Below are 22,337 nucleotides of genomic sequence, written 5' to 3'. Positions count from 1 at the left end.
GTACCTACGCCCCGAGGAAGAAGACTATACGCCGTGGAAACTCTGCGTGGGAGCCCCATACCGACGAAGGGTGTTGGAGGAGTGCCACGACCATCCAACGGCTGGACACCTGGGCATCCGCAAGACCAGTACGCGGGTGGCCCAGAAATATTACTGGCCAGACCTGTTCCGAGAGGTGGCCCAGTATGTGCGATGATGCCCGAGCTGCCAGAAGTTTAAAGTAAGCCAGGAAAGCCGGCCGGAAAGATGTTTACACGGCAAGTCAACGAGCCATTTCACGTGCTGTGCGCCGACTTCGTGGGACCCCTGCCACGATCCAAGCAAGGGAACACGGTGCTCCTCGTTTTCTTTGATATGTTCAGTAAATGGGTGGAACTCGTCCCCTTACGCCGCGCAACGGTGCCGTACCTCGAGCGAGCATTTCGGGAGCGGATACTCAGCCGGTTTGGGATCCCAAGGACTCTCATTTGCGATAATGGAACGCAATTCACCAGCCGGGCCTTTCAAGCTTTTTGCAATTCCCTGGGAATGGAATTGCAACATACCGCGCCTTACACGCCGCGGCAAATTCCCACGGAGAGGGCAAATCGGACCGTGAAGACTATGATCGCACAATACCTCGGAGACTCGCCGCAGAGTGCCTGGGACCATCTTCTGCCAGAGATCTCTTGGCAATTAACAGCAGCGTATCGGATACTACGGGATTCAGCCCCGCCTTTCTCGTACAGGGCCGGGAACCACGCCTGCCGAACACCCTTTACGACGAAGTCACACCAGGACGGCTCAACTTTCGCCTACGGAGAGGAGTACGCAGCTCCACAGCATCTTCCAGGTCGCCCGGGAAAACGCAGAACGAGCCACAGCAGAGAAAGGAAGGCACTATAACCTGCGCCGACGCGAGTGGAGACCACCACTCGGATCCCTAGTCCTCGTGCGCCGCCATGTTTTGTCAAACGCCGCCGAAGGCTTTGCCGCCAAGTTGGCCTCCAAATACGAGGGGCCATACCGGGTCATCAAGTTCCCCTCTCCGAATATATCACTGCTACAGATTCCGGGGAGCCGCCGCCGACGCACCGCCTGCATTCAGAACCTGAAACCATATCACCAAGACAGCGACAACGACGACGACGAAAACGGCCAGAGCAACGACCCAGCACAGACGGATGGACGCACCAGGCAGGATGATGCCCACGACGACGGCGCCACGGCCAATGAGGACCAGGGTATCGTGGGGGCCACTTGCTGACGGGTGCGCTCGTCCAACGTCCCCACCCCCGCAGGGGGAATCGTACCCTGGCCGCTTTCCTTCGGACCATCTACGCCCGGGACACCACCTGAGACAGGAGAATAGCCTAGGAAGCCACTGGGCGGAATCACCGGATCCAGGGGAAGGAAACTAATACATCTTCTCTACTCTCCACAGCCATCCAGAGTTCATCTACACACGAAGAGAGTTGTCAGATCGCCAGAAAGGGCTAACCGCCGGGCGATAACCACGTCGCACGAGATATCGATTATTCGATACCGCTCCCGCCGTCCGTTAAGCTACAAATGGTAGCGTGGGAGCTTTCAAGCGCACAGAAGTTTCCGAGATGCCACGCAAGGAGCAACGAAACCGCCATCATCCGAAGCAACGATCGCTTCCAGCCCAGCCTGCGCCAACGGCTCCGTCGGACCGCGACCACCCCGAGTCGCCACCACCACTGACGCCCATCCAACGGCGACCTCACACAGCGATGGACGCCCAGAGCGCACCACCGCCGCCGGCAGCCACTGGTCAGCGATCCCGCCCGGCTGCAAAGCCGACCAGTGCTGGGTCACCACCACCGTTGGCCTCAATCCGGCAGCCAATCACCGTCGACGATGACGGGACACCGCCGCTAACCGCAGTGGATCTGCCGATCCAGCCAGCCACGACGATCAGTACGACGCCGCCCGCTATCGTCCTGCTGGAGTCAACGCCGCTGGTGGTCTCCACCGGGCCCCTATCCTCGCCGAGGATCAGCCCGATACCACCGCTCTGGCTCACCCTGAGCCCCTGACCGCCGCTCCCCACGAGGAGTTGATGGCCGCCTTGGCCAACCACGAGCCCCCGGCCGCCTTGGCCAACCACGAGCCCCCAGCCGCCTTGGCCAGCCACGAGCCCCCGGCCGCCTTGGCCAGCCACGAGCCTCCGGCCGCCTCGGCGACTGTCGAGCCGATGGTCGCCCGACATCCGCCCGTAGCCGTTCCCGGAACCCTGGGAGCGGTCTACGAAGACATCTCCGAGGAGGAGATCATAGAGCTAAGCTCCGGCGAAGACGAGGAGCCGGACCCAGCGCAGGACGCCGGGGAGACCACGGACAACCCACGGGACAATCCCAACGGGACCATTGCCCGCCTCATGGGCGCATCGCCGGCCGCGGCAGCAGCCACCGGGACCACCAACGAGACGCCCCTTGGGGACGCGAGAGTCACCGGAATCGCTGCCGGCGGACCGCCTGCCGTCACCCTGGACACCACCCTTGCCAGGCCTGGGGGCAGCAGCCATGGACACCACAGCATCAGTGTCACTACCGGCCAGAACAACTGTATGGCCGCCATCGCTAGCCATGCACCTGACGCCGACACCAACGCCGGTACCGCCGCTAACGCACCTGACATCGCCACCGGCCAGAGGACACCCCCTCGCTCGGGGCCACCTGACGCCCGCGCCACCCTCGGACCACTCTTGGCAGAGCTGTTGGCCTCGCCCGAGGGGCCCACGACATCCGCTGCCGCCAGCCAACGAGCCACAGCCCGAGCCGCCGCCGAGAGATTGCTGCAAGCGGCCCCAACGCGCGTACCTCCGCCGAGGGACGCTGATAGTGTCACCGCTGGCTACACCGTGGCCACCCCCCGGCCGATCCAGCGGGTACGGCCACTGCCCGCCACGGACGAGTACCGCTGGCGTTTTCGCCGCGCCCCTGCAGATCGCGGCCCGGACGCGCCCACCGATGACCGCCCCGGCATCCTACGCAATGCAGACCGTCGACGCCGCGCCCCTTGGCCCGGGGAAGAGCCAAGCTCGGACGAGGAGGCATCGACTGACTCCGAACCCGAACCGGAGAACTGGGTGCGCGCTCCAGCAGGCTGGACAACGCAGGACGGATGGCTCCCCGCCGAGCTCATCGCGCAGGTACAGGCGCGCCTCCAGCAGCCGGTCACCAAATACCTGCGGTTCTTGATTGAAGTGGGCGACTTGAATTACCGCGTCCAAATTTCACGCGGCGGAGACCGCGTCACCATCCTTCCCCATCCCCGAGGTAGGGATGGAGTGTGAGGAGGCCTCACAACCATGTTTTGTAGTATTTAAGATCATTTCCATTTTTGTAATATTTAAGCTCATTTTCTTAGTACGTAAGACCATATACATTTAGTATATCATTTTTCCTAGTACGTAAGAACATCTATATTTAGTATTAAGCATTAGGGCATAAGCGGCCAGAAAACCAAGACCCACGAAGGGCACACTAGTTAGGGATTTAGTAGTAGGGACTAGGTTTAAGAGAAAAACGCGCTCGAGATTTAAGAGAATAACAACGAAGAGACGACGAGCGGCCGAAGAACCACGAACAGCCGAAGAAAACAACGAGCGGCCGAGAGCGGCCGAACATACACACGAGCAGCCGAAGCCGGCAGCCGATCGAGCCGAAGGACGGCCAGCCGAACCGTCTTCGGCAAAACACCCGAAGGCAAGGCCCGATCAGCCGAAGCATGGCGTCGGCACACACGACAGGGCCCGAGCAGCAGATCGGCGACCATGACACCAGCCGAAGCTCACCCGAAGCTTCCCGAAGTCGGGAGTAAAACGACGCCACCGATCGCCGACGGCCTATAAAAGGACCTCGGCAAGCCGAGCCCGGCCTCTTCTCTCGGAATACCAGCTACAGACCAGACGTGCCACGGAGCTACATTGGAATAAAACCACGCCGCCGGCCACGTGCCCAAAAATGGAGTTGGAGTAAACTATTGGTGAGCTGGCCAAGGGCCAACCCCTGCGGGGTGGGGGAACTTCGAGTGCGTTTAGGCTAGGAATTGATAGGGAACAGTTAGGAAGTTAGAAGACTGTAAATCTCTGGACATAGAAACGAACCCAACGGCGGAATATTATTTACCCTCTTGGCGCCCCTTATTTCTGGAGAGCAAGGGCCACCGGCACATGGCCAGCGTGGTCGGCAACCATTCGCTTCTCCTTTCTTAGAGGAGGGGCCGGTACCCCGGCATGCGGGATCGGTCTTCTTCCTGGTTAGGTGTCCACATTTTCTCTCCCAAAGCGGCGAAGCGGTACTCGGCCTGCGGGACCGTCTCCCCGTTTTGGAGCCCTTTTCCCCGACACCCAGGGCGACCGGCACATGGTTTTTGCGTGGCTGGTGGCCCTCACCCGGATCCGTTTGTTCGGACAGATCGGGGAAACTGGATCTCGGCTTGCGGGACCGGTCTCCTCCGATTCCGGACGATTCCCCACCTCATTCGGACCCCGTTTGTTCGGACATATCGGAGAAACTGGATCTCGGCTTGCGGGACCGGTCTCCTCCGATGTCCGGGCGGCCCCATCTCACCCAGAGGCGGCGGGGCGGTACTCGGCCTGCGGGATCAACTCGCCGTTTCGACATCCCTTCTCGGGAACCCAGGGCGGCCGGCACATGGCATGCGTGGCCGGCAGCTCTCACTTCGGGGCCACTCATTCGGAGATCAGGGAACACCGGTACCCCGGCTTTGCGGGATCGGTCCGACTTCGGAAGATGCGCCCTCGTCCCGGATCTGGCAATCGGACTACGGCTTGCGGAGCCGGTTGCCCGGATTTCGGGAGTTTTCCTGACCATCGCCTGCCCCTTTTCGCACCCTAATAAACATACCGGCCTTCGGGCCCGTCCTTTCTCCTGCCTGTCTCCGTAAAATTATAAATATTTTCTGTAGAGGACTCCTGGGCCGACTGAGTTATTATCCTGGCCATAGCATCCTTATAAGTTGTACAGAATTTAAGCGTAGACAAGAGTTTGTAGTTATCTTTGGTCCCCCGTTCTCACATCACTAGATTGCGCGCACACACACACATACACCTACACTACTCAGTTTTGTTTACTCACAGTGATTAGACGTGTTTTTCCGAGCTCCAAAAGAAAAATATTGTAGACAGCTCGAAAGACCCTAAAAAGGTGACATTACTACTTGTGAGACAACTGGGGAAAGGTACGTACCAGAATCGACCCCGGCTGGCTATCCGGGCTCCTCGAACCTAGGCACCTGGAACCGCCATTGGAACCCGTGGGCAAGGGGGGGACTCTCTCCTGTCCAGCGAGCGGCTCTATTTCCCACGAACGCTCTCACAGCTTGGAATAGTTTCCACACTCCACTTTTTCCCTCGCGTTTTTCCTTCTAGGCGCAACACACGATCAGCTGATCATAGTGTTGTGCAGCGCATGCGCAGCGAGCTTTCGCACCCGCGCAGTATTGGAAAACGCGAGCAGACAAATTCCCGCCATAGCCAGAACTTAAATTTAGATTTGGATTTGAATTTGGATCTGAATTTGAACTTGAATTTGAATTTGGACTTTAAATTTTGAATTTTGAACTTTGAGTTTTGAACTTTAGATTTTGAATTTTTAAATTTTAAATTTTAAATTCTAAATTCTAAATTTTGGATTTTAAATTTTGAATATTGAATTTTAAATTTTGGATTTTGAGTCTTGGGTTTGGAATTTTTAATTTTGAATTTTAAATTGTGAATTTTGAATTTTGGGTTTTGAATTTTGAATTTTAAATTTTGAATTCTAAATTTTTAATTTCGAATTTTAAATTTTGAATTTTGAATTTTAAATTTTAAATTTTGAATTTTGGATTTTAAATTTTAAATTTCAAATTTTAAATTTTAAATTTTGGACTCTAAATTTTAAATTTTGAATTTTGTATTTTGGGCTTTAAATTTCTAATCTTGAGTTTTGAACTATAAATCTTAAATTTTGAATTTCGAGTTTGAATTTTGAATTTTAAGTTTGAATTTGAGTTTAGGTCTGAATTTGGGTTTGGGTTTGGGTTTGGATTTGAATTCGGGTTCAAATCTAAATTTAAGACCTGATTTGATTTGGATCCAAGGTGTAAATCAAGCTTGGATTTGTGTCTGAATTGGGCTTAGGAATTGTCATCCACATGTAACGTCCTGTCGTCCACGGGTAGTCAGCGGGACGTCCAGGGTCTGTGCAGATACATTTATTTGGTTCAGGCGTGGTTGCTGTAAGAGATTCCGACCCCGTCCCAGAGTAGAACGCTAGAGGATTATGCCGTAAATGTATCTTAATGTTTATTTACTTCAAAGGTACAATAATAATTCAATAATTTCATGCCGGATCTCGATTCTGGGGTACGCCGTAGTTCCGATTCGTCCTCGTCCCGAGTACGCCTGTCCGATAGGGGAATGCCGATAGTCCCGCCAGGGTATGGGCCTTTAAAGCCACCCAATAGCGAATGCGTTCGGACTCGAAAGTCAACCACGAGAGAATGCGTTCGGACTCGAAAGTCAACCGAACCCAGTAGTTGTCGGACTCGACAGTCAGCTCAGCGCCGTTTGTTGGACTCGAAAGTCAGCTCGGAGAAGTTCGGACTCGAAAGTCAGCTCGAAGACGTTTGGACTCGAAAGTCTGCAGATTCGGACTCGAAAGTCAGCAGAGACGTTTGGACTCGAAAGTCTGCCGATTCGGACTCGAAAGTCAGCCGAGAGAAGTGGACTCGAAAGTCGGCAGTGTTTCGGACTCGAAAGTCGGCAGATTCGGACTCGAAAGTCAGCCGAGAGAAGTGGACTCGCAAGTCGGCAGTGTTTTGGACTCGAAAGTCGTCAGATTGGACTCGCAAGTCAGCAGAGATCCTAACTACAATTTATAAATAGGAACCAGAGTTCCCAAAAAGTGACTTCGCTGCTAACTACTGGGGAGGTCAACTCGACCCAATCGCAGTCGGCTGCTAAGTGCCTACTCCAGGGCCGTGGTCCGCTTTATATAGGCCCTGGCGAGGCTTCAGTGTGGCCAGAGTCCTGTGCGGGATTTGCCCGAATAGTGTGGCCAGTCGTTCGATCTAGTGTGACCCTCCGCTCGCGATCAGTGGCGCGCGCGCGCATTCAATTCAAATATTTCCATTATATCGCTGATTCCTTTTCTTATGTCGCTAATTGTTCCTATTATATTCTACCAAGATATATTGTGCGCGTACACGCGTCACACTCCCCCCCCGTTTGGGAGAAGGTGTGATACCGCACCGTAACGTCCTTTCCCCGGTCGAAGACGCTTCTCCAGTTCGGGGTCATGCCCATCGTTCTGTCTTGGTGCCGATGTTTCTTGCTTCGTTCTTCCTCCCGTGATGCCACCATACCCGTTGATCTCCGTGCGCTCCTGGCTATCACCGTTGCTTCTCTAGCCGTGCCGTCTCTGTTCCACGATGCCCATCCTGGCGTCGTTTTCTCCTTCCAGTTAATCGGCCCCTGTACCGGCTCCTCCGCTTGCTCCGTGTCCTCTATTTCCGCCTTTATTTGGTCCTCCTGCTCTTCCCGTTTGTGCTGCTGCTCTTCTATTTGCTCCGTTATCTCGCCTGCTAGCGCCGTGGTGCTTCCACCTTCCTCTTGCCTCGATTCTTCCCGGTCTTGTTGGATCACCATGTCGGATTCCTCCAGCTCCTCGGTGCCCTCTTTCCTAACGGCTGCCCGAAGGTACACCTTGGCTTCTCCACTTCCTGGTGCATTCCTTTGGTCCGAAACCGCCTGGCTTGTGTGCCCTGATCGGTTCCATGCCGTCTCACAGCATCCGATGGTTTTGGGGTCCCTTTTAACAGGCCCCCAGTCGGACTCTCTGCAGATCTCCTGGTCGAGTCTGTGCTGTGGTTGTTCGAGACTTTCCGCTTCGATAATCTCGACTACCTCGGCCAGTTTGAGAAACTCGGGCAGTGTTTTGAACCCCGACCTCCTCGTGTATAGTTTTATCTGGCTTCGGCAATTCAGGTATATGCGGTTCAACTTCTCCTCCGCCGTATAATCCGCGAACCTCATCATCCCCATAAGCTCCATCGCAAACTCTCTCGTTGGTTCGGTCTCTCCTTGTCTCCGACGCTGGATCTGCTCCTTGAGTTGCTCCTGATACCTCCGCGGTAAGAAGTACTCAACCAGCTCACCCGAGACCTTCTCCCAACTGTCCAGCTTGTTTGGTGTGCAGTTCCACCAATCGCTCGCCGCGTCTTCCAGGATGAAGGGCATAGTTTGCACCAACTGGTCGTGCCCGATGCCGTATCCAGTCGCCCAACCTTCCAGCTTCCGGATAAACTCCAGCGGGTTGGTCCTCCCATCGTACCGTATTTCCCAGCTCCTCACTTGATCCAGGATCTCCACGTTTCTCTTCCACTCCATGATTGTATCTCTTAGCTTTGCGTCCGTCCAGCTATTACAATCCTTGACCGTTTCCGTGTGGTCGTTGCTCTGGCTCACGGTCTTGCCGCCTCTCTCTTAAATCTGCCTGCTAGCCATTACTCTTGGTGTCGATCTCTTGCAACCACTTCAACCTGTTCGGGCGCCAATCTGTAACGTCCTGTCGTCCACGGGTAGTCAGCGGGACGTCCAGGGTCTGTGCAGATACATTTATTTGGTTCAGGCGTGGTTGCTGTAAGAGATTCCGACCCCGTCCCAGAGTAGAACGCTAGAGGATTATGCCGTAAATGTATCTTAATGTTTATTTACTTCAAAGGTACAATAATAATTCAATAATTTCATGCCGGATCTCGATTCTGGGGTACGCCGTAGTTCCGATTCGTCCTCGTCCCGAGTACGCCTGTCCGATAGGGGAATGCCGATAGTCCCGCCAGGGTATGGGCCTTTAAAGCCACCCAATAGCGAATGCGTTCGGACTCGAAAGTCAACCACGAGAGAATGCGTTCGGACTCGAAAGTCAACCGAACCCAGTAGTTGTCGGACTCGACAGTCAGCTCAGCGCCGTTTGTTGGACTCGAAAGTCAGCTCGGAGAAGTTCGGACTCGAAAGTCAGCTCGAAGACGTTTGGACTCGAAAGTCTGCAGATTCGGACTCGAAAGTCAGCAGAGACGTTTGGACTCGAAAGTCTGCCGATTCGGACTCGAAAGTCAGCCGAGAGAAGTGGACTCGAAAGTCGGCAGTGTTTCGGACTCGAAAGTCGGCAGATTCGGACTCGAAAGTCAGCCGAGAGAAGTGGACTCGCAAGTCGGCAGTGTTTTGGACTCGAAAGTCGTCAGATTGGACTCGCAAGTCAGCAGAGATCCTAACTACAATTTATAAATAGGAACCAGAGTTCCCAAAAAGTGACTTCGCTGCTAACTACTGGGGAGGTCAACTCGACCCAATCGCAGTCGGCTGCTAAGTGCCTACTCCAGGGCCGTGGTCCGCTTTATATAGGCCCTGGCGAGGCTTCAGTGTGGCCAGAGTCCTGTGCGGGATTTGCCCGAATAGTGTGGCCAGTCGTTCGATCTAGTGTGACCCTCCGCTCGCGATCAGTGGCGCGCGCGCGCATTCAATTCAAATATTTCCATTATATCGCTGATTCCTTTTCTTATGTCGCTAATCGCCAAGATATATTGTGCGCGTACACGCGTCACACACATTCCGCAGTTGGCTCTAGTGGGGCTAAGAGCACAAGGCCAAGGAACTCGCCATTTTCCAACCCCTCCGCTGCGGCGGCGCCAATTAAAAAGGGGCTCTGGGGACCGAGAAGGAGCGGTATAACTCCCATCAGGCATCCGCAGGGGGAAATTCCCGCGCACCGAGGGACCCCACCAAGAGCAGGTGCGATGAGCAAGGAGAAGCTGCCAGCAGGCCGGGATGACGAGACCCAGGCACTGGCGGTAGCGAGAGCAGAGGAGGAGCTGCTGCGTAACTTTCAGCGTGTAAAGCAGAAGGTACAACACTCGCCTCCAGCGACCACGACCGAGACGCACCCGATGTCAGCACCACCAGATGTGCATGGCCCGGTGTTCGTATTTGGCGATAAGGAAGAGGAGTCGGCCACCCCAAAAAGAAGCCGCGATGCTGTGAGCCCAGGCGGAAAATCCGACGGAGCCAAAAAGCAGAAGGTCGAAGCTAGCGCACAAGCCCTGGTTGAGAAGCTTGGAACGATGCTGGATGACATGATCGCGAAGTTCACGGACACCAAAAGCAACAACAAAAAGGTTGTCCGTCACGTCACGCAGAGCACAATAGACTCGATGCTGGCTATGAAAAAGCTACAGCTCGAAATTGCAGAAGTTATCCCCGACGCCCACCCCGAGCGCACCACCCTTTGCGCTAGCCAGCAGACAACCCCGACGCTGAGTGGCACGAAGCATGCGGATGCACCCGCAGGCAGGCCAGGAAATCCAGCTTGGCAACTTGTTAAGGCCAAGCCCAAGCCAAAGAACCCTCAGACCAGAGCTGAGACCAGCGTGCGGGAGGAAGATCGCGCACCACGCACTCCGAAGCCAAGGAAACAGCGCTCTGACGCTATTCTAATCAAATGCAACGAAGGATCCTACGCGGACATGCTGAAGATTGTAAAAACCGAGCCCTCCCTACAGGGACTCAAGAATAGCGTGCAAAGTGTGCGAAGGACAGCTAATGGCGGGCTCCTGCTTAGGATGCAAAAGCCCCTCGATCCAGCTACGCAACAGCTACAAGCTGCCATAAAGACAGCCATCTCCGGCAAAGCGGAAGTGACTGTCATGCATGAAACAGTCCAGGTGGAGATTCGCGATCTGGACGACATGACCAGCGGAGAGGAGGTCACCATGGCCCTGTTCGCTGGCGAAGAATGCGACATTTCAGGCTACGCTGCACCCAGGATGCGGAAAGCATTCGGCGGGACTCAGATCGCTACGGTCAACCTTAGACCTGAGCATGCGCGGAGGCTGCTGGAGAAGGGCAAAATCCGGATCGGATGGGTCGTCTGCCGCATTAGGCAGAAGACAGAACCGAAGCGCTGCTTTAAGTGCATGGGCTTCGGACATAATGCTGTGAGATGCCGAGCCCCGGAAGCAACAGCCAAGACCACGCAGGACTCCTGCTTCAAATGCGGAGGCACTGGCCATAAGCACAAAACATGCCATGGCAAGCCTATGTGCATTTTATGCACCCGAGCGGGTAAGACCGCGAGGGACGCGGAGCACGCGACTCTGAGCAGGTCCTGCCCAGAGTACCAGAAGGCCGCCAAACACATGCAGAATGGTTAAGTTTCTCCAACTTAACCTCAACCACTGCAGAGCAGCCCAGGACCTCCTGTCCCAAACGGCTACGGAGCTGAAAACAGACATCGCTATACTAAGCGAACCGTATAGGGCAAAACCTGACGGTGTGTGGCAGCAGAGCACCGACGGCGGGGCAGCCATCTGGAGCTGCGGGCAGCCTGCGGGCCATATGACGCAGAGAGCGTCGAGACCTGGCTACACCAGGGCCAAGATCCATGAGGTGACCGTGTACAGCTGTTACCTTGCTCCGAGCATGCACATAGACGCCTTCCGAGATGTGGTGCAGGAGATCGCCCAGGACGCCCGTGGAAGGTCGCCGGTATTAATCGCTGGGGACTTTAATGCATGGTCCACCGCCTGGGGGAGCTCGAGGACAACGCAGAGGGGAACCATCCTCCTGGATGCCCTGGCCACCCTGAATGTCTGCCTCCTCAACGACGGTAACAGGTGCACCTACAGCAAGGCAGGCAGAGAGTCAGTCATCGACCTGACCTTTGCCAGCCCGGAACTCACCCGGAACAGCCAATGGGAAGTCACGGACCTGCTAATATACAGCGACCATGCCGCGATATCCTTCAATACGATGCACAGCCAGCAGCGACTTCCTGACCGGCAAACTGCGTATAGGGTACACACCCTAAACGTAGAAGTGCTTCTAGCCAGCATGGATTGCAACGCCATCATTGGGGATGCAAATAGCCGCGCGGATGGGTTATCTGCCAGGATCAAGGCTGCCTGCGATGCGGCAATGGAGAGCTCCAGCAGGGGATGTGGCAGGCGACCAGTCCCATGGTGGAACCAGGAGATAGCCACAGCCCGAAGCGAGTGCCTCTCAGCAAGGCGGAGATGCCAGCGAAACAGAGGACGCCAAGGTCAGACAGCCGACACCAACCTCCCATGAGCAACTGGGAGCAATAGTTACCACGCTGTTCCCAGCCCAGCCGCCCCTAGTGCTTCCCAACGTGACCGTGGGGGAACCAATCCCTATTGATGAAGAGGAGGTCCAAAGCGCGCTAACCAGCTGCAAAGCCTCCAAGGCCCCTGGACCAGACGGCATCCCAAACGCGGCCCTGCTTGCGATAGCGAAGTCCCACCCAAAGTTGTTCGCGGAGGTGTACAACAACTGCATCGCCGAACGGACTTTTCCTACAGGCTGGAAGCAGCAAAGGCTTGTACTCGTTCCGAAGCCGGGAAAATTGGACGACGATCCATCTTCATACCGGCCCCTCTGCATGCTGAACTCCCTCGGAAAAATATTCGAGCGGATTATATGCAGCAGGCTAGAAGCGGAAATCGAAGAGCGCGGAGCCCTATCCAGCCACCAGCACGGGTTTCGTAAGAAACGCAGCACTATCGATGCAATCCGCGAGGTAACGCAGCTGGCAGAAAATGCGATTGAAGGCGAAAGATGGCAAGGAGGCACCAAGAAATACTGCCTTGTGTGCACCCTGGACGTCAAAAACGCCTTCAATTCTGCAAACTGGAGCCGAGTCCTCAAAGCACTCCAACGGGGCGGCATATCCGGATACCTCGTACAGCTGATAGCCGATTACTTCAAAGACCGCGTTCTGCAATACAAATCGGACGCCGGAAACCAGGAGCACCAAGTAACAGGAGGCGTACCCCAAGGCTCAGTCCTCGGGCCAATCCTATGGAATGTCATGTACGACGGTGTACTGAGGCTGAATCTGCCCGAAGGCTGCGCTGTAGTGGGCTTCGCAGATGACATCGCATTGGTCACTGTGGAGAAGCACCTGGCTGATGTTTCCACAAAATGCAGCCTTGCCATCGACATGCTGATGTCCTGGCTAGCGGACAACGGACTCTCGCTTGCCGAACACAAGACGGAAGCAGTGCTCATCAGCAGCAGGAAGGCCGTAGAGAAAGTGAACTTCCGTGTCGGGTCGACTACCATCGAGTCCTGCCCAGCGGTCAAGTACCTAGGCGTCCAGATCGACCACAGGCTAAACTACAAGAGCCACCTGGAGTACGTAGCGGCCAAGGCTTCCAAGGCCACTGGCGCCATCTCAAGGATGATGGCCAACACACGAGGCCCAAAGCAGCACAGTCGAAGGCTAATAGCAACCGTGGTGACGTCTACCATCCTATATGCCGCGCCGATATGGGCGGAAGCTATGTCGACCGCGAGCTACAGTCGACAATGCAAGATGGTATATAGACGCTGCGCACTTCGCATCTCCAGCTGCTTCTGCACAGTATCGGAAGAGGCCGCACTGGTTGTGGCTGGAACAGTCCCAATCGACCTACTGGCAGCAGAGCGCAGGACTGGCAACTCGGGTAGTGGAACTCAGCGGAACAGAACCATCTCCCTATGGCAAACGAGGTGGGATAGTGCGAGCACTGGACGGTGGACGTACCGACTCATCCCCGAACTGGAACCATGGCTATATAGAAGACACGGGCAGATGGATTTCTACACGACGCAACTGATTACAGGCCATGGATGCTTCAAGGCATACCTCCACAGATTCAAACACGAGGCTGATCCCTTCTGCGATTACTGCGGCAGCGGAGTCGTCGAGGACGCAGAGCATGCATTCTTCTCATGGTCACTATTCAGCGCGGATAGAGCTGCCCTGGAAGCAGCAACCAGCTGTCGTCATACACCGGAAAACATAATCGGGTGTATGCTGGAGACGCCGTCCAATTGGGAGGCGGTTACGAACATGGCAGCAACCGTATTGAGAGAGCTGAGGCGCCGGGAGAAGATCCGACGCATGGACGGCGAACGATGAGCGGCACCTGACCGCCTGCCGCCCCGCGAAGTATAGCTTTGCGGCAGTCCCGCGGGAGCGGACATTTCTCTTTCTTACTCTACTACTTATGTATGATACTTATATCTTTAAATAAAAAAAAAAAAAAAAAAAAAACACATACACTCGGAGACAAGTGTTTTCTACTCACAGTGGTTGGACGAGCTCCGAAAGTGAACCGTCTAGGAGCCAGTATAAACACCTCGGAAGCAGCTGAAAAGCAGTATTAGTGCAGTGTGAGACACCTCGGGACAAGGGTACGTACCAGAACCGGCCCAGGGAGGATATCCGAATCTTGGGAATCCTGGTACTCGCGATCGCCATAGACCCCCAGGGCAAGGGGGGGGACCGCTCTCTCGTCCAGTGAGCACCTCACTCTCACGAATTGGAACAGTTTCCACAAGCCACTCTTTTTTTCCATTTTCCCTCGCGTTTTCAGCAGCACAACAAGATCAGCTGATCACAGTGTTGCGCAACGCACGCGTAGGGAGCTTTCGCACTTGAGGTAGTGTTGGAAAACGAGTGCAGCCCGCGCAAATTTAAAAATTTTAACTAGAGGCTAAACCAAGTTTTGGCCTTTAATTTAATCCTAAATTTGTGCGTACAGCTGGAAGGCCCACCCATACGGCCCCAGTTAATATTCCGCAGCTGGCTCCAGTGGGGCAACGAGCAGAAGGCCAAGGAATTAGCCGCTATCCAACCCCTCCGCTGAGGCGGCGCCAGTCAAAAGGGGCTCTGGGGACCGAGAAGGAGCGGTATAACTCCCATCAGGCATCCACTGGGGGAAATCCCTGTGCACCGAGGGACCCCACTAAGGAGCAGGTGCGATGAGCCAAATGAAACCGCCTGCAGGCCGGGACGACGAGACCCAGGCATTAGCAGTAGCTAGAGCAGAGGAGGAACTGCTGCGAAACTTCCAGCGCAACAAGCAGAGGATGCAACACTCGCCTCCCGCGAGCATGCCAGAGAAGCAACCGGCGTCGGCACCGCCAAATGTGCAGGGACCCGTGTTTGTTTTCGGCGAGACTGAGGAGGAAACGGCTACTCCGAAGAGAAGCTTTGATGCTGTGAGCCCCGATGGGAACCAGTCAGGAACGCACAAGAAGCAGAGAGTGGACACTAGCGCACCAGCACTAGCCGAAAAGCTGGGTAAGATGCTAGACGAGATGATCGCCAAGTTCACGGATACCAAGACAAACAACAAAAAGGTGGTCCGCCACGTCACCCAGGGGACAATCGACTCCATGATGGCGATGAAAAAGTTGCAGGTCGACATCAGTGCAGCGCTGGCCGATGGCCACACCAAGGGCTCTACCTCGAGCGTAAGCCAGCAGACCACTCCCACGCTGACAGCCACGATCCTTAAAGCGGCCTGTACCACCGGGCCAGGAAATTCGGCATGGCAACAGGTCAGGGCCAAGCCTAAACCCAGGAACCCCCAACCGAGACAGGAGAGCAGCGAACCCAAAGGGACTCGAGCACCAAACGCTGTCATGCCCAAGAAGCAGCGCGCCGACGCTATTTTAATAAAGTGTAGCGAAGGCTCGTACGCAGATATGTTGAAGCTGGTCAAAACTGAGCCCTCCCTCCAGGGACTCAAAGATAATGTTCAAGGCTTGCGAAGAACTGCAAATGGCGGACTCCTATTGAGAATGCAGAAGCCTCAGGACCCGTCCACACAGCAGCTGCAGGCAGCACTCAGGACGGCCATATCCGATAAAGCAGAGGTGGCGGTCATGCAGGAAACTGTGCAAGTGGAGATTCGCGACCTGGACGAGATGACCAGCGGCGAAGAAGTCACTATGGCTCTGTTTGCCGGAGAGGATTCAGACATCGCAAGCAACGCTGCACCTAGGATGCGGAAGGCGTTTGGCGGCACGCAAACAGCAACCGTCAATCTCAGGCCTGATCATGCACGGCGACTGCTCGATAAGGGCAAAATCCGAATCGGATGGGTCGTCTGTCGCATCAGACAGAAGACCGAGCTAAGGAGGTGCTTCAAATGCATGGGCTATGGGCATACCTCGACGAGATGCAGGGCCTCAGACTCAGTAGCCAAGGCCACACAAAACTCCTGCTTCAGATGCGGGGAAGAAGGCCACAAGCACTACACGTGCCAAGCCAAGCCCAGGTGTATCCTATGCACCAGAGGAGGCAAACCCGCGGGTGAAGCTGCGCACGCTACTTTGAGCAGGATCTGCCCTGAGTACCTGAAGGCCACCCACAACACGCAGAATGGTTAAGTTTTTACAGCTTAACCTAAACCACTGCAGAGCTGCCCAAGATCTGCTGTCACAGACGGTTTTCGAGGAGGAAATTGACATTGCTGTACTGAGTGAACCGTACAAGTCAAAGGCAGAGGGAGTATGGCAACAGAGTGCGGATGGTGGTGCAGCCATATGGAGCTGCGGGCAGTCCCCCGGACACCTGTCGCAGAGGGCGTCGAGACCTGGCTATGCAAGGGCTAAGGTCCAAGCAACCACCATCTACAGCTGCTACCTAGCCCCGAGCTTGCATATAGATGCCTTTAGAGACATCTTGCAGGAGATCGCCCGAGACGCCCGCGGAAGATCCCCAGTACTAATCGCTGGGGACTTCAATGCGTGGTCCACCGCCTGGGGGAGCTCGAAAACGACCCAGCGGGGAACCATCCTTCTGGACGCCCTGGCCACACTAGACGTTTGTCTCCTGAACGATGGAGCTAGATGCACCTATAGCAAGGCAGGCAGAGAGTCAATCATTGACCTGACTTTCGCCAGCCCGGAGCTCTGCCGGACCAGCCACTGGAAGGTCACGGATCTGCTCATATACAGCGACCACGCAGCCATTATCACCCAGACGACGCACAGCCAGCAGGGCCCGTCTCTCCGGCAATCTGCGTACAAGGTACACACCCTTAACGCAGATACACTCCTAAGCAGTATGGATGGCAACGTCATCACTGGCGACGCCAACACCTGCGCCGACATATTAGCTGCGAGAATCAAGGCTGCTTGTGATGCCGCCATGGTGAGCTCCACTAGAGGAAATGGAAGGAGACCAGTCCCCTGGTGGAATCATGAGATATCCGTCGCCAGGAGCGAGTGCCTCTCTGCAAGGCGAAGATGTCAACGAAGTAGAGGGCGTCCCACGCAAGCGCTGTTCGAGACACGCTACAAGGAGAAGAAAAAAGCCCTCAAAATCGCTATTAAGACGAGTAAGAGCAGGTGCTTCCAAGAGCTGTGCGATGCAGCAGACCAGGAACCCTTCGGCTCGGCCTACAAGCTGGTCATGGGCAAGCTCTACAGACCGCCGACTCCAACCTCCCAGGAACAACTTGGAGCTATAATCTCCACGCTGTTCCCGTCGCAGCCGCCCCTCGTGCTGCCAAACATAGCTGCGAGTGAAGCGATCTTCACCAGCGAGGAGGAAATACTGTGCGCGGTGGCCAGCAGCAAAGCAGCCAAAGCCCCGGGACCCGATGGCATTCCCAACGCTGCACTTCATGCCATAATGAAGTCATTCCCAAGCCTATTTGCACAGGTATACAACAGGTGCATTGCGGAGCGCACTTTTCCAAGAGTATGGAAGCAGCAGAGACTAGTGCTCATCCCTAAACCAGGCAAAACGAATGACGACCCGTCCTCATATCGCCCCCTGTGCATGCTCAACACACTGGGGAAGATATTTGAGCGCATAATCTGCAACAAGTTGGAGAGAGAGATCGAAGAGCGTGGAGCCCTATCGAATCAGCAGCACGGTTTCAGGAAGAAGCGGAGCACGATCGACGCGATACGAGAGGTAACGCTAATGGCAGCAAACGCGATTGAAGGCGAAAGATGGCAGGGAGGCACCAAGCAATACTGCCTGGTCTGCACCCTAGATGTCAAAAACGCTTTCAACTCAGCAAATTGGAGCTTAGTCCTGCAGGCACTCCAACACGGCGGCATATCAGGGAACCTCACCCTCCTGATAGCGGACTACTTCAAAGATCGCGTCCTTCTGTACACATCCGACGACGGCAACCAGATGCACCACGTGACAGGTGGTGTACCACAGGGATCTGTTCTTGGGCCCATCCTGTGGAACGTCATGTATGACGGGATCCTGAGACTTCCACTACCAGATGGCTGCGCCGTAGTAGGGTTCGCTGACGATATAGCGCTGGTCACGGTGGAGAAGCACCTGTCGGATGTCTCTGCTAAGTGCATCCTTGCAATCGACATGATGATGTCTTGGCTGAAAGACAACGGTCTCTCGCTCGCCGAACACAAAACGGAAGCAGTGCTCATAAGCAGTAGAAAGACCGTAGAAAAGGTCACCTTCCGGGTCGGCTCGACATACGTCGAGTCCAGTCTGGCGATAAAGTACCTCGGAGTCATGATCGACCATAGGCTGAATTTTAAGAGCCACCTGGAGTACGCAGCGGCCAAGGCATCCAAGGCCACGGCCGCTATCTCTAGGATGATGGCCAACACCCGTGGCCCAAAGCAGCATAGCAGACGATTAATAGCTACAGTGGTGACCTCGACCATCTTGTACGCCGCTCCGATTTGGGCGGAAGCCATGAGGACTGCCAGCTACAGCCGGCAGTGTAAGTCTGTCTACAGACGCTGTGCTTTGCGCATCTCGAGCTGCTTCTGCACGGTGTCAGAAGAAGCTGCATTGGTGGTATCGGGAGCAATCCCAATAGACCTACTGGCAGAGGAGCGCAGGACTGGGAATTCAGGTAGCAGAATCCAGAGAAGCAGCACCATGGCTCGATGGCAGGATAGATGGAACAACGCGAGCACAGGACGATGGACCTACAGGCTCATCCCCGATCTGGTTCCCTGGTTGCAGAGACGACATGGTCAGCTGGACTACTACACCACGCAGATCATCACAGGACATGGCTGCTTCAAGGCTTACCTGCACAGGTTTAAGCATGAGGTCGACCCGTACTGCGACTACTGTGGCAGCGCTTTTACTGAGGACGCGGAGCATGCATTCTTCGTATGCCCCCTTTTCTCGGCGAAACGAGCCGCGCTGGAAGCGTCAATGAACTGCCGCCTGTCACCCGACAACTTAGTCTGCTGCATGATGGAGACCCCCTCCAAATGGGATGCGGTTGCTGAAATGGCAGCATCCGTGATGCGAGAGCTGAGGCGCCGGGAGCAGACCCGTCGCACTGAAGGCCGATGAGCGGCATTAGGACCGCCAGCCGCCCCCGTGACGTATAGCTTTGCGGCAGTCCCACGGGTGCGGACTCTTCCACTCTTTCCCTTTTTTGTATATTACACTTAACTCTATATTCTTTTTTTAATAAAAAAAAAAAAAAAAAAAAAAACACCTACACTCGGAGAGCAGAGAGAGTTACTCACCACGAACAATGGGCCACGGAGTTAGCGCCGTACAGGAGCAAGGGAGAGCGAGCATATGATCGAGCGCAAAACAACCCCCGAAAATTGGCACGCGCCAACGAGAGAGAGCGAGAGGGAAGCCGATGCACCGCAATGCAAGAGCAATGGAAAATTACCAGCGCGGCCGAAATTTGGCAAAACCGCATGGAATTCTGACACTTTTGCGGACGTGAGGAAAACGAGCAGACGTGCGAGCGGTCGACGGTGTTTTTTTCAAGTTCAAGTTCAAGAGCGGTAAAAACGGGATCTCTGACGCGGCGGAGTTTACGTGCGGAAACGTGTGAAAATATATTGACAGTGACAATTTTATAACCCGAGACCAGCCAGAAGGTGGTGCTCGAAGTAGCGGTGACCAGTGCTAGTGACGTCAGCAAGTGGAGTTGCGGCAAATTTGGAAGCGGACGGAGACGAGGACGTGGCGGAACATCAGCCACGGGCGAGAGTGTGTGTGCGGATAACCGAGACGGGTGAGTGGTTAGGGTGAACCGCATTCTGGCCAGCGAGACTCACGTGCACATAGAAATTTCTCGACGGCCAAGATGCGGATTCACTAGAGTAGGCTAGAAACTATGAAACCCCAAAACTTAACCTCAAATCCCTGCAAAGAAAACTTGGCAAATAAATAATGAAAATTAAAATTTATTTAAATACAAACGAGAAACTAAAAATCTATTAAATAAAACTTGTTAAATAAAATGAAGATTGGAAAAATTTAATTAAGGTTAATTCGGTGCAAAAAAGGCCACTTTTCAAAAAATTATTGTGGCGGAACGTCTTTAGTTAGCTAAATGAATTAAATACCATATAATAACACAACATTTGAATAATTTTTGATAAATTTTGTATTGAAAAATATTTAGAGGTAGAGAAGTTATAGGGAATCTCCAGAGTCGCCTCCAAAAAAAATTGTTTTGCGGTGTACATCCTAACAGTCCACAGGATCATCCGATCTAAAAAAATTATACCTCATTCGTTAAAGGATAAGTGTCCCGAGGTATTCACGAAGCGTTTTTTTTTTAGTTTTTTTGTGATTTTTTAGGAAATTTGGAAGTCAAAAACCCGATTTTTGACTAAAAAAAAAACGTTATTTCTTAATTTAAAAATATATAAAAATTAAAAATTAAAAAAGGCCGACGTGAATACCTGAGGAATTAGTTAAAGAATGTGTGTGCCAAATTTCAAATCGATCGGTCCAGTAGTTTTTCTGTAATCGTGTACACCGATTTGAAAAATTGAATTTTTCAGGAGAGCGCTTTAAACTTTGAGATTCCCATGCATTGAACACCAACCGACCTTCGTTCAACTCCGCATAACTTCGCCAATTTCACTCTGATCGATGTAAAACTTGGACACAATATTCATAACATGTTAAACTTTAAAAATAAAAAATAAAAAAAAATGTACGAAAAAAAAATTAAATACCTTACCCCCCCCCCCTTAAATAAACTCGTAGATATTTACATTTCGATTGAAAACTAAACTCCCCTCGCTGTCGCCCAGTTATTTGCCCTGACCTACGCCAACTGGTTGTCAAACGAGACATGCAGAAAAAAAAGGGTGGACCCAAACTTCGCTAAAACTTCATTGAAATCTATAAATTAAAATATTTCGCTCCTCGCCGTTTCTTCTCATGGTAAAAATCAGTTGGAAATTTAATAAGGAAATATTTTATTACAAAGTCGAAGTCCGGCGAAAAGGGTGGACCTTATCTTCGCGGCAAATGTATTACAGCGAATTAAATTAAATATATTTTGCTTTCTCGCGGCGAGTCTAACCACTGACTGCCACTTCCGAGAGCCCGTACGCTGCCCACACTGGGAAAATAAACGCAGAGAAATTTAAAATGAGGGAAATTAAATAAATTCAAGAAAAGCTCTCGTAAATATAATTTTCGGCTCAAATCGAGTCCAGCTCGCGGGGAACGACCCAAAATCACGCCGGCCATGACTCACGTAGAATACTTTCTCAAAAATGCCTAGATTTTAGGCCATAAACTCTGCCCTAGGAAGCGGTGGTCCCCATAATCGACCCCTCTCTCGGTCTCCTTATAGCGATTGCTATGGGCCCGACCCAAAACGCGCTCCACCGATTATTTCGCTCTATTGCAAAGACCGGACAAGCCATTTCTCTGGCTTCGTATCCCGGTAACTGACAACAACCATCTCATGTCAGTTTGCCGTCCGTCAAAACACTTTGTCCCATATCTTTATAAATTTTTCTGATAAAGAGGACTTTGGACGTGACTGAGACCTACCCCAGCCGTCGAACTTCCTTACAGAATGGCGCCCGAGCAGGGACATGGGGTTTACAAATTTTAGACGTCGAAAATATGGCCTAAAGACCCATTCGGATACGTAAAGTTCGAAAATTTTTCGGTTCCGCCACTTAGAGAATTTTTTTAAGTCGGAACGTATGGAGAGTCGGATGTCGAGGGACACCGAAATTTCTAGGGCAGGAAACGACAGGAAATATATATATCTTGATCAGAATATATACAGAGCATTGTATATAACCTCAAAGTTAAAAAAAAAAAACAAAACTTTGAAATTTCTCAAGGCACATGGTGAAAATCGGGAGAACTTAACCAAAAAAGTATACCCACTCTAATGAACTCGTGGCACACGCAGCGAAAATTTTATGTCTCAGCCGCGAAAAGATCATAACCTAAAACGAGAGGTTATCAGATCACGTGACTAAGAAAAAACCCACACGTGAAGAAACACGTGAGCCAAGAAAATGAAACGAGCAGAGAAAGGGAAAGAGAGAGAGAGAGCGAAAAGCCCTCTAGGTAGCCAAGTCAGGTCGCGAGAATTTCAAAGCACGAGGCAGGGAAAAGCTAATACAAATTCCCCACAGCGCAGCCATTTTGTTTTCACCCTTCACTCTCATCGTCGTCTCCCTCACACCAGCAGCGATCGAGTACAGCCAGCAGAAACGCATCGGT

At 53.3% G+C, this 22,337-nt stretch overlaps 2 protein-coding genes across 2 annotated transcripts; both read left to right on the top strand.

The window, feature by feature from the left end:
- Positions 1-1,592: 1,592 nt before the first annotated feature.
- Positions 1,593-2,042, top strand: LOC108073230 (uncharacterized). Its single transcript, XM_017164774.1, has one exon. The coding sequence runs from the start codon at positions 1,593-1,595 to the stop codon at positions 2,040-2,042; it is 450 nt and encodes a 149-aa protein (XP_017020263.1).
- Positions 2,043-9,810: 7,768 nt separating this feature from the next.
- On the top strand, positions 9,811-13,994 carry LOC138928918 (uncharacterized). Its single transcript, XM_070287222.1, has 4 exons — positions 9,811-11,111; positions 11,254-12,110; positions 12,175-13,582; positions 13,727-13,994. Exons 1-4 carry the CDS (start codon positions 9,811-9,813, stop codon positions 13,992-13,994), a joined length of 3,834 nt encoding a protein of 1,277 aa, XP_070143323.1.
- The last annotated feature ends 8,343 nt before the right edge of the window (positions 13,995-22,337 follow it).

Source organism: Drosophila kikkawai, chromosome 3R (genome assembly GCF_030179895.1).
Source record: "Drosophila kikkawai strain 14028-0561.14 chromosome 3R, DkikHiC1v2, whole genome shotgun sequence".
In the NCBI taxonomy this organism is placed as follows: domain Eukaryota; kingdom Metazoa; phylum Arthropoda; class Insecta; order Diptera; family Drosophilidae; genus Drosophila; species Drosophila kikkawai.
The sequence above is the reverse complement of the archived record's forward strand: the minus strand, read 5'-3'. Positions and strand labels throughout refer to the sequence as shown.